Source organism: Cyrtonyx montezumae, unplaced genomic scaffold (genome assembly GCF_038088225.1).
Source record: "Cyrtonyx montezumae isolate F1298 unplaced genomic scaffold, pur_monq_1.0 scaffold_2, whole genome shotgun sequence".
Taxonomy (NCBI): domain Eukaryota; kingdom Metazoa; phylum Chordata; class Aves; order Galliformes; family Odontophoridae; genus Cyrtonyx; species Cyrtonyx montezumae.
Window position 1 is genome coordinate 4,533,159 of NW_027071936.1, and position 15,086 is coordinate 4,548,244.

General features: G+C 37.6%; 1 protein-coding gene across 1 annotated transcript in view; it reads left to right on the forward strand.

Moving 5' to 3' along the window:
* Positions 1–15,086, forward strand: part of DCHS2 (dachsous cadherin-related 2) — a 95,899-nt gene that overhangs the window by 44,060 nt on the left and 36,753 nt on the right. Inside the window, exons 4-7 of the mRNA XM_065736033.1 lie at positions 6,263–6,499; positions 7,831–8,850; positions 10,230–10,417; positions 11,224–11,323. Of these exons, the coding sequence (XP_065592105.1) occupies positions 6,263–6,499; positions 7,831–8,850; positions 10,230–10,417; positions 11,224–11,323 (1,545 nt within the window). The remainder of the gene's footprint in view (positions 1–6,262; positions 6,500–7,830; positions 8,851–10,229; positions 10,418–11,223; positions 11,324–15,086) is intronic.

Consider the following 15,086-nt stretch of genomic DNA (forward strand, 5'->3'; position numbering starts at 1 on the left):
TGTACAGCTGAAATGTCCTGGAAGGGATGCAGTGCAATCTGGGGGCTTAGTCCATTGAGAAATAAAGAAGGCAGCTGAAGGACATGCAGTTTTGAAGAGTGTAGCAATTTCTACTTTAGTCAGCCAAAAAGCAGATTTAATTCCAATACCATATCATACCTCTTTATCTGCACCCAGTACTGAGAGCAAAAAGAAGAGGTTAAGAAAAGACGTGTGCAACATGGTTCTTCCACTGGTATATTTGCCTTGGTAAGGTAGTATGCAGTTTGGTCCTGTACTACTTCCAGTACTGTACTGCAGCACTATATGTAAATTCAATTTAATGTCATTCTGAGTTAAAATAAACTTATTTATTTGGTTCAGAGCACAATAATGGATTAATTCCACTTAAGAATGTTGACAAGTTCTGTTTTATTGAAGAAAATTGAAGTGAAGTTATTTGACAGTTGAATCTTGGGAGATTTTCATTGACTGAAACAGTCTCATTTGTTTTTATTACAATAAAGGTAGACAATATAAGTTAAAATACCAAAGTTTTTTTTTTTTTTGGGGGAAAAAAAAGTCTAATTTTACTTAACTCTGTATTTTACAGTATGTTTAATATGTAGCAGATCATTATATGTATCAAAGTAAAATGAGAAAGCATCCTTTTTAACGAAAGCCAGGATGTTTTTATGATGATTAATGATGTTTTCATACAGTACTGTAGGAAAAAATAGTTTATTTTTAAACTACTTTTGGCTTTTTTGTAGGGCATATAGTACATTTGCTAAACATATGAAGAGGTTCTTATAAATAACTTGTAAAATTAAGAGCATTTTTATTCTGGAACATTTTGAGACCACATTTTTTAATTGATGTTTCTTCCATTACTGTTTTTCTGATCTTTCACATGAAATTGGTATCATATGCAGAATGCTGCAAATTAAAGGAATATATCTGAGACATTGGGTTAGCTCAGTAAGTTTTCAATTTTGAAGAATTTTATTCATGTTAGGACACAAAGGAATAAGTAGAGATCTCAGCTGAATAATTCATGAACGTTGACCTTTATCACTGAGTTCTAATCTATTGAGTAGTAAATTACACATCCCTGAAGCATACAAATAAAATTTGTATAGAATCAATCATGTACAGAGGGAAAAATTCCTGCAAGCTATGTGTCAAAAGCTCAACAATGCAATAGTAGTGACATGAGTACTTGAGATTCATTGTGCATGACACAATGCAAAGTACTTCCAAAAAAACAATTCTAAGAAACCCTTCTTTCTCATAATTCAGTCAGTGTCAGACCTCAGAAATCCACCAGATGACACCAACCAAGGGTGATCTGTCATGGTGCTGCTCTGCCACAGCTCTTGGTTTGTGACAGGCAGCTGGTAAGGACTGGCAGTGGGAAAAGTGGTGAAGATAAAAATTGTACACAAACCTCACATTTTATAGGAGAGGAATAACGTGATGTTAGTACAGTTAAGTTCAGGCAATCAACATGTTTCATTAATAGAAACTGTATAGTTCTCAAGCAGGAAGTGTTAAGTAAGAAACCACCAGTTATTGCTGGCAGTGGGCATGTTCTGTTCTTCCGTTATCTTCCATTTCAGCAGAACAAGGTACTGGCCTGGCACACTGCCTTTCACAGCATCAGCTCAGATGGATGGTGTTTGCACCTCACTAGTCCTTTCCTGTGGCTGTCCTGTTTAGTGTTCAGGGAGGTGACAGTCCTGGGGCCTTGCAGTTGGTTTCTGCAGAAAAGTGAAGGCTCTCCATTGGGTTCTGAGTTAACTTAAAGAAAAGAGGAAAGTGCCAAGTCACACAGCAAACAAATACCTTCACTGCTGAATTGTTAAAGTGAACATAGTAGGGAGTGTCTGTAGTAGCAACTCATTTTTATAGGATTAAGATAAGCATCTGGAATGTTCTGTAATGCCCTCAATACAAGAACATCAAATATCTCTTATTGGGCTTCTTATGCTTCAGTTAGTGCCTGTGTTGGAAATATGCATCTTCTTTTGTGTGGTTCCTTCAGGAAAATACCACCTTTGGTTACCTTGGTGGTGGAGCTTTGTCACCAGGTTCTGTATTGGGATGGCTTTGAAACTTCAAGCTGGCAGCTGGATTGCAAAGGTCCTAAGATGTTTTTGGAAAACTTCAATCAGCTAAACAGCCCAAAGTGAAGTGGTGTGGCAACACAGGAGCTGCAAGGACTGTGTGGGGAAGGCTTGGTCTTTCTCTTGGAAAGCAAAAGCTCATCTGGCAGGAGTCTAGCCCACTTTTGCTTTGTTCTTAACTATTTATTTGTTTTTAAACTCAAGCCTAGCATGGACACCTTATCTGTTGGCATACAAAGACAACAGGTGCTAGATTCTGAGTTACTGTTGTTAAATTAAGAAAAACAAAGTAAGGTCATATGAAAGAAAGCGTTCATGTGACAGCAAATCAGGTCTCTTCAGATGTATGGGACTTTACTGACCCACTGGATTTTTATTTATTTATTTATTTATTTTGCTGGTTGGAAAGAGTTACTTAAATGTATAATAGTGCTACATAGAGAAAGCTATGTCAGTGAAACGCTTGTTTATTTCTGAGTTCAGTTTAGTTTTGGTGTCCTGTGGTAAGTCATGATAGTCTTTGTTGCACAAACTAAGACCTCACAGGACAGGACTAAGCTTGTTAGCAGTTTGAAATGGTAAGACAGTAGTGGATTAATATGAAATGCAGGCAGTTCAGCATCTTCAGGTTTTTTTAATGTGTTGTAGAATATGAATTTTGAGGAGGTGTTTGATTTGACGGTTTCCTGAAGAACGTGCAGCAATTATGCTTGTCAGAAATTTGAGATGGTTTTTTATGTTGAAATTTAACATGGGAAGAAAAGGATCAAACATCTCTCCATCTTATTTGAAAAGCCAAACTCTTCTTATAAAAAAGCCTAAATTGATAGAGGCAGCACCCAGAACACTTTGTTGAATTCTAAGCTTCTTGAAATCATTGGAAGTGATTTTTTAAAGAGTGTTTTGAATTCTGTTTGGAGTTTTTCATGGGTTTGATGAGTGTTGTTTTAGGATTGCCTGGGACCTGAGGGCATTTACAGAGGCTACTTTATAAATATCAGAGTACTAGTTCCTTATATTGTATATAACCATTCTCTAACCACTATTCTCTGAAACCAATGTTTAGGTCATGAAGATTGAGCTTTTACAAATACTTTTATGAACTGAAGCTGTGTGCATTATGCGGATAGACTCCAAAGCAAATTTTCTCACACATTTCTTTGCAACATGTAAAAAGCAAAGCTGTATGAATGTCTGCTCTGAGGAGTTAATGTGCTGGGTTGGGTGAGACACACTCCCAGTAGATCAGTGGGTCAGCACTGACCTGCATGGCATTAAGCAGCAAGTTTAGAGGCCAGCTTTGAAGGTGAACTGGGGTGGTGAACTATGGACACCTTTTTGCCATCTGTTTACTGTCTGAGACATACCAGTCCATGTCCCATCCTAGGATATTTGCTGAAGAAGTACTAAAATCCTCTACAGTTGCTATGCCATTCAGTTCCATGATCTCAGAAAATGTTGGTGTTTGTTGACTTTATTCTTCTTCCTGTGTGCTGAATTCACTTTTCTATTCCAACAATGAGAGAAAAAGTAGAAGCTAGTTAAATGGATACATATTTCTGTCTGATCCAGACTCTGTTACTGAGGTTAGCATGTCCTGATTTATCCCTTTGCCTTTGCAGTGCTTAACTATTGACTATATAGAAATGTATTTGCACATTCTGGGTAAACACTGGCTTAATTTCACCTTTTGTTGCGTATAGGCACAAAGTAGAGAAGAACAATGTCTTGGAAGTGCCTTAGCACATGTAAGGAGTGAGGAAAGTGATGCAGGTCAAAGAGCTGGCAGGCATGTATTCATCCCTTATCAGTACTCACAGTAGTACATTGAATTGCTGTAATTTACACACCCTTCTGAGCCAGAATTGATTCCAGCACACTCTCCTACCCGAGAGGTTTAATCTGAGGTAAAATCTTTGAGGCAAGTGCAGTAACGTAGAAATAGAAAACAAAGTCCAATACTGCTAACTTCTACAGCTTCTTTCCCATTAAATAGAGTCATCATATAGCTTAATGTCTGAAATATTTCCATTCCGTGAAACGGTTAGTGTTCCAGGAAGGAACCAGTTTTTGTTCCATCCTTGGCTGAGGGGTGTTCTGATACACTACTGCTTTTTAAAGTATAGATTTCAACATGATGCCTGTCCATAGAAGTTTTTCTACTCTTTGCATACACCTTGAAGTATCCAAAATGAGAATGAGATTCCTGGCCTTTTCAATAGAAAACTACCCAGTAGTGAATAGGTCAAGTTAGTAATATACAGCCTGTCACATGATTTCACTGAATTTGACAAGCAGCAATGTTTAAAATCCAATCTTACAAGTTTAATCTCTGGAGAAAAAAGAAAAAAAGGTTAAAAACCTTTTCCTTTGAGCTACAGTTGCTCATAATACCTCAGGAAATGACAGTTTATGTCTCTGGAATACTTCCTGGTTAAGCTAACTAATCATAAAAAGCAATAATCAGAAGACCAAAAAAAACCACCCTAAACCTAAAAAAAGGTTGATTCTTGAAATTCCATCAGTTTTTGACATAGGAACTGTACTGATAATGAATTCTGAAACCATCTGTATCTGAGGTTTTGCTGTGGTTTGTCACATTGGAATAGCTGTCCTTTGTTGTTGATGGAAAGCATTTGTCCTTCATCGTGAAGATGCTTGGAAGGCATTTTAAGCATGTCAGGGCACAGTTTGTTGTTATAATGTCCTGGCAATATGGTAGGAAAGTGTACAGCATGCACAATTCAATATTTATAAGGATTTCTATGTATTTTCTGTTATTCTGCTTGACAGTGCATTACAGCACACTGATGTTATGGCTTCACACTGAATTTTCAGAAGATATACTGTAGTGGAATCATGCACTGATTCTCCTAATTTTTACCCTGACAAATAGGACCACTCAGTGACTGACTTAAACACCTAACATCATCCTTATTAAATATGTTTTGAGGGCCAGAAAGCTTCAAATATAGCTCAAATCTTGAAAGTAGAGAGCTAGGATTTGGATGCAGTTCTCACTACTCAGACTGATGTCTTTCCTCAAACAAAGCTTTCTTTCAAATTTAGACAAACTTATATTGCAGGAGATGAGACAAGATTCCTGCCATGTGCATTCCTTCTATCCACTAATATTTAGGTGCTGATGTAGATGTGAATTTCTGTATCATTATACAGAGTAACTAAAAGTCAAGCAGAATTATCTGATATTCCTAAATACTTATTTTAGCATTCTGAAGAATATGTATTTGGAGTCAGCTAGTCTCATTCACCAGAGTTAGAGGATGAAAATGTATTTATCTTAAGGAAAGTACATCCAGACTGTTGTATTTCTGGGCAGAGAATTGCATTTTCTTTTCAAAGAATTACTTATTTCATGTAATTTAGATGAAATATAATTGATGGCAGCTTGCAAATTCAATGGATATTAGAATTTACTAGTAGAGAGTATTTTAATAGAAACTCATGATCAGACAGCAGGTGATTGTTTCCCAGATAATTTCCACAGAGCCCAGTGCTCCTAAGATTTGTATTCTGGGGCTTCAACTCCATTCCATGTAGATATTTTCAGCAAGGAGTTGAATTGTCTTCAAATCTTGTTGGAAATAAAGTTACTTTTTACTGTTTGCAAATATATATATATGTCTTATTGTTGTTGTTGTTGTTGTTGTTTTTTTGTAGCATCTTTTTTTTTGCTCTAACTCACTTCTAGATTCTTAAATGTTAATACTGGTGAAAGTATGTTTTTCCTGACATTGCTGAAAGCTCAGAACAACTCCACTAGCTCTGCTGAGGTTCTGAGATTTAGCTGTATTTGTTTCTAAAACAGGAACACTGTGTTTTGACTGAAGAACTTACTGTGTGTCAGTGGCTCTGTGCATGGTAGAAGAGTGCATATTTTGAGAAAACGTGACCCTTAAAATGGGAGCACTGCATGCCTAATGAAGGGAAAGAGGTGAAGCATGTACATGGTCACTACTTCTGGCACATTTTTTCTTAGTTGTTTCTCAAAGTCTTAAAAATCTTTTTTCAATGTTGTCTGGCCCATTCTCTTAGAGCCAGAGGAATGCTGAAGCTGTTTTGGCAGCCTGCTAGATATGGAGGAGAGAATCCTGAACGTATTTAATTGTTCCTTTACTTCTGCACGCTTTCAGGAATTGTTTACCTGATCTCAGCTCTCAGTCACCTGGCACATTCTGCACTGCTTCTGTCAGTTTCTGCATGGGATGGGGGTGGCCTTTCCTCAGCTACCAATGCAACTGTCACAGTGCACATCCTTCAGACTCCTTCAGCCCCTGCCAGATTTGAGAAGTCCTGCTATGCTTTTTCTGTTCCCGAAGATGCACCTGAAGACAGTCTGGTTGGAACTGTAAAGGCCAGAGAGCCCCCAGGTGAGTTGTATGTTCAGAGATGATTCTCTCTTACAGTTGTGGCCACCAATGGGAAATGTCTGTAGATAATATTTATTGAAACTTTCAGACAACTTACTATTCTGCTGAGCATCAAATAGTATTTTCTGTTAGTATTTAAAACAACTATGTAATTACTACAACATCAGGATGCTCTTTAGGTCAGATGGAGATTGATGGTCATTTCTTTGGTGGCCCAGTGGGAATGACAACTTCCCTCACTTTCTAATTTACTTATTCGCTTTGCAATATGGTTTAAAAAAACCTTAGTTTTATAATACACATTTTGCATGCAAGCAGATGCTGTATTTTCTAGAGGGATTTGTGCAATTGTAAATGTGGAGATGGGGAGCACATTTGTGAAAGTACAAGGAAGGGTCTGCTTGAGTGTGCTTGTGTTAAAACATTAGCCATGAAAGAATATCTGAGAGCAACACTCATGAGCAGACAGTATTCCAAATTGTCAGAGATGTAAGATGTGCAAGGGATGTGCTGCCACATTTTTTCTTTCCAATTAAATGATCAAGTCTAGATGGGTGTTTATGGGGGCTGCTTCATAAAATACCCTGTTCTGAGAGCTGTCTATGTTAGGATCTTATGCAGAACAGTGGGAGCCATGCATCCATATAGTGGCTTGGTGATTAATCTCAAGAGTGGTGTGGCAGAGAGAAGTTTTATGAATTTGTGATTAGTCAGGTCTCTCCATTTTCTTCTGCTTGGAAAGGACAGTATATTAACTACTGTCCCCAGAGAGGAAGCACCAGCAGAGCAGCCTTGGCAATAACTCTTTACATAGCTCTTGCTTTAGACTGCGTCTAAAACTGTCCTCAGGTTGTAACAGTGGTCATCCGCTATCAGTAAGGTCAGTAAAATACCTTTCTATCAGGGGTCGGCTACCTGTTTCATTCCTTGCAGTGAATGCCTGTGTATAGTGAAGTGATTACCTTAAGACTAATTCATAGGAGCATTTTTCTGCAGTTGAGATTAGGAAAAAACGAGGCTATTGTATGATTTTTCTCTATATAGTTTTATCATAGTAATACACTCAGACCAAGCTTGTGCAGTATTTATATTACTGATGGGCTCTGGGGCCAGTAACAAGGAAGCATAAAAAAAAAAGCCAAATTCTGTGTAGCCTACATCGTATAGCATTCATTCTCCACGGTTCTTACTAGTCCTTCATGCTACACAGTCTATCTGTATGATCTGATATCATCTATCAACATCTGATCAACATTTGATCATATCAACATCTGATATCATGCTATCACTCTATTAGTATTATTCTTTTTAACTTTTATTTCTATTTCTAGATTCTTTAGACGTGATATCCTACAGAATTTCCTCTGGTGATCCACAAGGAAGATTCTATATTGACTCTCAGTTTGGTATCATCCGCATCAAGAAAGAGCTCGATCATGAAACCCAGTCTGTTTTCATGCTCACCATTCAGTCACAGTTGAGAAAGTCCCCTGTGTACAGCAGCACCCAGGTCAATATATCTGTGATAGATGTCAATGACAACCCTCCAATATTTCTTACCAGGTCTGATGAGGTAATTATTTCACACACCCAGCCTCCTGGCACTGCTGTGTACGTTGCTCATGCAGAAGATAAAGACAGCGGCTTCAACGGGGCAGTCAGATACAGTCTTGCAAGCAATCAGACAAATGCATTTAGTATCGATTCAGGCCTTGGAGTGGTAAGCCTCATCAGAACAGTGTTTGAGGATAAACAGCAGGAATATACTCTGTACATAGCAGCTGAAGACCACGGAAGTCCTCCTCTAAGTTCTTTGCTATTGTTGACAGTGGCTGTTGAAGAGCAGAGGATGGGCCCCACTTTGGCTTTTCAGAACTTGTTGTATCAAGTAGAAATCAGTGAAGCTACAACTCCAGGTGCCCATATCCTTCAGGTTAGAGCCTACTTATTTGATCCACACCACGTTAGCTCCAAGCTGACATATTCCATAGAGTCTAGCACAGATTCTATTGCATTTGGAATCAGATCTGATACTGGCTGGATTTATCTTCGGAAACATTTGAACTATGAATGTGCACAGATTCTTAGTTTTAGAGTCCTGGTCAGTACCTCAGAGGAGGAAAACTCCATGCAGATTGCAAGTACATCAGTAATAGTAAATGTCCTGGATGAAAATGATAATTCGCCTGTGTTTATGCATGAGAGTTACTTCTTCAAAATGGAGGAAAATCCAATTCCCAGGGGTGTGATTGGCACTCTTACAGCTGTTGACAAAGACTCGGGAAGAAATGGACAACTTTCATATTTCCTCCTGTCTGATGGAAAGTATTTCAAGATGAATTCCAACACAGGTAGCATTTTTATGATTTATAATCCACCTAATATTGCTTTCAGAAAGCAATACTCCCTAAAGGAATAGAAAAAAAGTCTAAAACTTTAAAGAACTTCTGTGAATCTCTTGGGTTGGTTGGTACATGAATATTCAAACCGAAAGCTTCATAGTTGAGAGAATGAAATAAATCATACTCTTGAGAAATAAACTAACCCTTAGGATTTGATTATTATTATTATTTTTTTGGTAGCTTCATTCTGATTGCTTAGCTGTAAGTTTTGGCTGTTCCAAATTAAAAGAGGGAATATTAAACTACAGCTTCAGTAGATCACATGAGAAACTGAATTGCCTGTGATCAAGTATAGTTGAAAAAGTATGAATTGGTCATAAATAATTGTAAAAGTAACTGTGATGTTTGACAGTGTTTTAAAACATTTGTGGAAGCTTGTGCAAGTTACATCAATGGATACAGACTTAATATTGTACGTTTTAATGAAGAAAGCAAATTGTCTGAAAGAAATTCTTCGCAAAGTGTGAACTCTGCAGTGAATCTCAAATGTGTTATGTGATAGATAATATATCCATGCAGTGTAGCAGCACAGAATGCAGCATGGAAATCCCAGAGGAAGGAGATCCTGTAAGGAACATAGGCATTGTACATAATCCAGTTTAGCAAAATAATATCTAATGCACAAAGACCTGCTATTTAAAATTTATTTTCTCAGAGATTCTGTCCTCATAGGCAGAATTTCTTTATGAATTTCATAATTGTTATTTCAAAACAAAGGTTTGTTGAGTACATTTACAGAAATCTAAAGGCAAACAGACTCCCAGGAATTAACAGTGATGCTCTTAAAATAATATGTTGATTATCTGTGTGAAAGGCTCTGGTCAACCACAAATCTTCAGCTATATTGAGTATGGGTGAGCAGATGGAGAGGAGATTGGCTTAGATTTATTTACTGGGTTTACCAGAATGTATAGGAGACATCAGACTTCCTGATTAATGTACAGATGCTGTGTTGAGAATAGTCTAACCCATGTGTATAATAAAGGCCATTTATCAGCAGTCAAAACCCTGTGCTCTTGGGTTATCTGTCTTGAAATGTGATGATGGAAAGCTCAGTGGGATTTGTTTAGAAGGCCAGTGTGTTGCTTTGTGCTGCTTTATGCTTTTGCTCAGGAGAATCTGGAGTAGAGTGAAGAATATAATGTAGCACTGAAGTACAAGTGCACACTTTGACGTAACATTTGTATGGAATTGAATTCACAAACCTGGGATTTTAGTGTCAGCAGCAAGGTATAGCAAAAGATGTATGATTACTACATGTCATAAGATTAGTGCTAGCATACGATAATATGTAATTCCCTTTCTCCCTTGTTTTCTGTGTCCATCAGGTGAAGTTATAAATCGGGTTGCATTAGACCGTGAAAAACAAGCTCACCACCAGCTGACTGTGCTAGTGACTGATCATGGGTCACCACCACTTAATGTCACGACAACTGTGTACATCTCAGTGATGGACGTGAACGATAATAAACCTATCTTCCCCCAGATTGCGCCCGGAAAAGAGCTAAGCATTAAGGTCTGTAACAACCCTTGGCCAGCCTGTGCTGCTGTTCACAGCTTGTTTTGAGCACCACCCTGTGGCAGCAGCTCAAACTGTACATGGCATTTTGGTGTGCGTAGTGGAGAGCCAGGCTGTCAGCTGGGCACTGCGGAGTGAAAACAGCCACCACAGCACGCATCTTTCAGTCCAGCACAGTGCCTGCAATGCCTGACCTAAAGGAGATTCAGTTAAGGTTAATAAACTGATGAGGGAGCAGCCATCGGTCTGAATTTTTTTTTTTGCATGTTCTTAATTTTGACCCGGGTATATTCAGGACCTTCAAAATTTGTAAATAAATAAAATAAAAATTTTTTAAAAAGTAAAATATGTAGCCTGTTAAGTACAAAGGATATATGTATAATTTTGTTTATGTGTGTAGTAGTCTTTTCCAGTTTCCAATCTCTGATTCTGCTATATTAATTCATATTTATTTTTGAATTATAAATATATGCAGACCATAATAGGAGATTTTTCAAGACCAGGTTGAGTGAGGCCCTGGGCAGGCTGATTTAGTGATTGGCAACCCTGCTTATGGCAGAATGGACAGAGTGTGATGATCCCTTCAAACCCAAACCATTCTGTGATTCCGTGATTGTTAAAACTGTATTACTTAACTGTTTTCTGAAATGCCATTTGCACTGTTCATAAACTTTCCATCTCATTACTGAGATGGAAAATACAGCATCAGTAAGTTCTTGTGCTGAGGGAAGGAATTTCTTTTGAGGCTTGCAGCTATCTGTTTATGTTTGCAGATAAATTTATTAATCTGTGCTCAATGACAGGTTTTGGAAGGACAGCCATCAGGAATGCTCATCACCTCTGTCTTTGCAAAGGACTCTGATTCTGGGAACAATGGTACAGTACTATATTCAATAGAACCAGGTAAGAATCAAAAGTGGAATTCATAAACAAAGATACATTGAAATAATCAACGTGTTAAGAGGTGTCTTGTATGCATACAGATTTCATGTCTGTTTTTTCTGTTAGGAATGTGTCACCTGTATAAATAGGAAAGAGGGCCATTCTGTGTCTAAATTTTAAGTATGTCTGGAGGTACAGGCAGTTTCCTACCCTCCTCTCTACCCCATCTCCCCAGGGATTTGGGTGCTTGTGTGGCCAGACAGTGCATTCGAACAACAGTCAGAAGGGATTAGGACCATGATCTTGTGCTGCACAATTTAGTGTTTCAGTCATTGTCTAACATGGTAAAGGAGAGATGATCTCTTTTTTTCCCATAACCAACTGATGATTTTCCTGCTAGAAGAATGGTTTATGAGACTGAGGCAGGGATCAGAAGGATCAGCAGATAATCTAAGCAAACGATGAAGCTTGTGGGTTTTAGTTTATGCTGCACCCTTTTATTAGCCTTGTGTTAGTTCGACATGGCATAGCTGCTTGAAAACACTTCTGCTCTTTAGTTTTGTCCATCACTTCTGTGTGTAGGAGTTTACTTCTGGGGTATGCTGTAGCACTCAGGTTTGCTTGTAGAAAATTGAGCAGTCCTAAATGAGAATGTGAGAAGGACTAAGGTGTTATTATTGACAAGAGGCATAGATGTGATCTGCTTCTATCACAGATCACTTGCCTCTTGTTTGACAGAAGAGATCTCAGTCTGTAACAGTGAGAAAAATCTCTCTGTCTTGCTTTACTTTGTTATTGATTCAAAAAAGCAATATATGCCACTAACAGAACTTCGTTTTGTACCTGTTCTAGTCTGCTGGCTTACTGCATTCAATGTCTTTTAAAATTGTTGTTTCTTAGTCTACGCTCATTTGCACCTAAAACATACTACTTCCTCAGAGCAAGAAAACATTTCTATTATTCCCACCTTATCAGCAGGTTTTCTCACGTGTTCTTTCCCCTTACTTTTTAAGAAAAAGAGAGTGAACCTGCAGCTTTTTCTTTCAGTGATTTCAGCCTTGTTAACATTCCTTTGGATTATATCATACTGTGTCTTTATGAACCCGTTGAACTTCCGTGGGATAATGGAAAGATTTTAAGATCTAAAATCAACGTTAAAGGAGGATTAATTCTGCTCTCACCCAGCAAGAGATGCTTAAAGAAATAAGACATTTGATAAGCTGATTAAAATTCTGTAGTTGAAGTGTATGTAGGTAGTAAAAGCTGTCAGTTTTTTATTGCCATAATTCTGTTGCATTAATTTGGATACAATAGACCAGACCACTTCTTCCAAAGGGGTTTGGAGGGGAAAAGAAAATGGCAGAATGGGTAGCATCCAAACCTTTGTTTGAAGGCTAATGGTCAGACAACATAGGAAGTGTTCTCCAGGGGTCATCGCCTCTCTGTACATATTGCTGTATTCCTTCCTTTAAGCAGCATGTTGAATTTTCTTATCCCCCTCTGCGGAGCCACAGAGGGGAGTGAGAAGGAATTCCAATTGTAAAAAAGCAACACAAAATAGGTCTAGTCTGGCACAGGCTGTCTCTAAAAAAGATCTAAGGATAAAAACAGAAGCAGTAAACCAACAAAAGAAACAAACCCACTACCATGAAAAAAAAGCACACTAAAAGACCTCTCCTGGCCTTAGAGCTAGATAGGTTCCTGGTAAACAAATACAGAAGAAGCAGAACTTCTCTGATACTCATTTTCGTTGTTGGTTTTGGTTGGCTTACAGCCTTTAACATCTGCTCTTCTGTTATGTGGTGAAGTTTTTGCTTGGTTTATATTTAAAATAGTATTTTCTAGTTTGCTTATGTTCAGTACTACAATTGAAAAAATGTGACACAGTATTATAGCCAGGAAAATGGTCCCTTGAAAATGGACTTTGGGTATGAGTTTCAGCCATTGGTGTTTCCTTCAAAATGCCCCTCTCTCTTTCAAGAAAACCCAAAGAAGTTATCCTTAAGCATTCTGCTACTTGGCCTTTACCTGTTTCTCTCATACCTTCTTCCTTTTCTCTTTGTGCCTTTAGGGCATGTGATAATGGCAGCCATTGTGGTGATTTATAGAGAGAAAAGCTAAGAAAAGGTTTCTAGAACTGCAGGGAGGAGCATGCTTTTAGAGCTGTGACTGGCATCCTAGGAGTGTAAAACTTATTACCCACCTTTTTCCCTTATTCCTCATTTTGAAATTCCAGCAGAATAAAGAGGAGAATTTGGAATGTATTCAGAAAGAAGAGAAAGCTAACACTCACTCACACTTGCTCTTTGTTATCTTGGGCAGAAGTATTTAAAATTGATCTGTCTTTTCTCTTAGTATATATTTCTGATTTGGGATCGTCTCCCCTTTGAAATTATTCAGGAATAAATTAAAAAATAGACTGATAAAAATATTAGCAAAAATAAAAAATAAAAAGGTATTTAAAATTTGAACAATTTTATAGTGCAATTCCTGATTACAAAGATGAAAATGAGAAACAGCCTCAGTTACTGCTGGGGCAAGAATGAAGACTTGCAGCTTATGGCTCAGGTTGCAATTATATACAGTATTTCTGTTTTCTAGTACTTCTTGGCTCAGTTTGGTATCTGCAGCTCCATGTTGGTAGAAAAATTAAGGTTTTCATACATTTTTTGTTTATTGTTTTATTTTTCTTGTTAGTTTTCTTTATCAATTATTTTATATATCAGTTTTAGCAAAATGTTAAAAACATTTGAATGCTATTTATGTTGTATTCTGTTCTTCCTATCTTCGCTGTTCTGCTTAACTGGGATTTTGTTTCTTGAAGCATTATATGGAACAAAATAGCATATCTGTGCGTGGAGACCTAAACCAGAATGTATGAGAACACTAATGTGGCAGCACTAGTTTTTTGAAGCTGTCACCAAAAAGTGCAGAATGCGAGCCTGTCTCATTCAGTGTAACTGTCTCTACATATTGTTTGGGGTCTTTTTTGGCAATGTGTTTATTATATTTCTGACTTTCAGAGTAAACCCAAAAGGGACTTACGGAGCATTAAAAACCTAGAGTTGCTCAAAAATAACAGAACATGTTGGGAAAAGTGATGTGTTGATTGCCATAACTCTGTTTTCTAACTTGCCTGCTCAGCATTTGATCATATTCTACAGATGCAAGTATTTTGCTGTTACAGAGAAATAAAAATGAACCTATAAATGAACATTTGTATGCACTGCTAATTTGCACGTGCAGAATTGGAGAACATTAGCAGCCTCATGCTCTCTTAGGCGCCTATGGAAATACGGTTCTTTGTGGGTGTTTTCTTTAGTACATCTGAACTGAGTTTATTTTTACCATGGTTGCTTATTAGAATAGGAACTGTTCTGCTACATTATTTTATTTAACCTGCCAGCACACCTTATTAAAAATTAATGTACCAAAATTATTTGCATTTTATTTTAAGGGATAAAGAGTTATGACAACTTCGTTTTCCTTCATTTCTGGTAATGTATACCAAGTAATAGATATTTTCCTATTTTACTAAAAAAGATGGAGACTTATTTCCATTGTGTTTCTTAAAAATGGAGAATTCACTAAGAGCTAGTTACTGTTCTGTGGTAGATTTATTTTTCTTTGCAACTAGAATAAATGCAATAGGATGTTCAATTAGAACTTGCCAGTTATTAGCATGCAGCCAGTCCTTGGTGGCAGATAAAAGCCTAATTCCCGCTATTTTTTTGTTGCTCTGGAACCAGTCAGTGTAAGATGCTGGTCACCCCCAGTTGTGTCT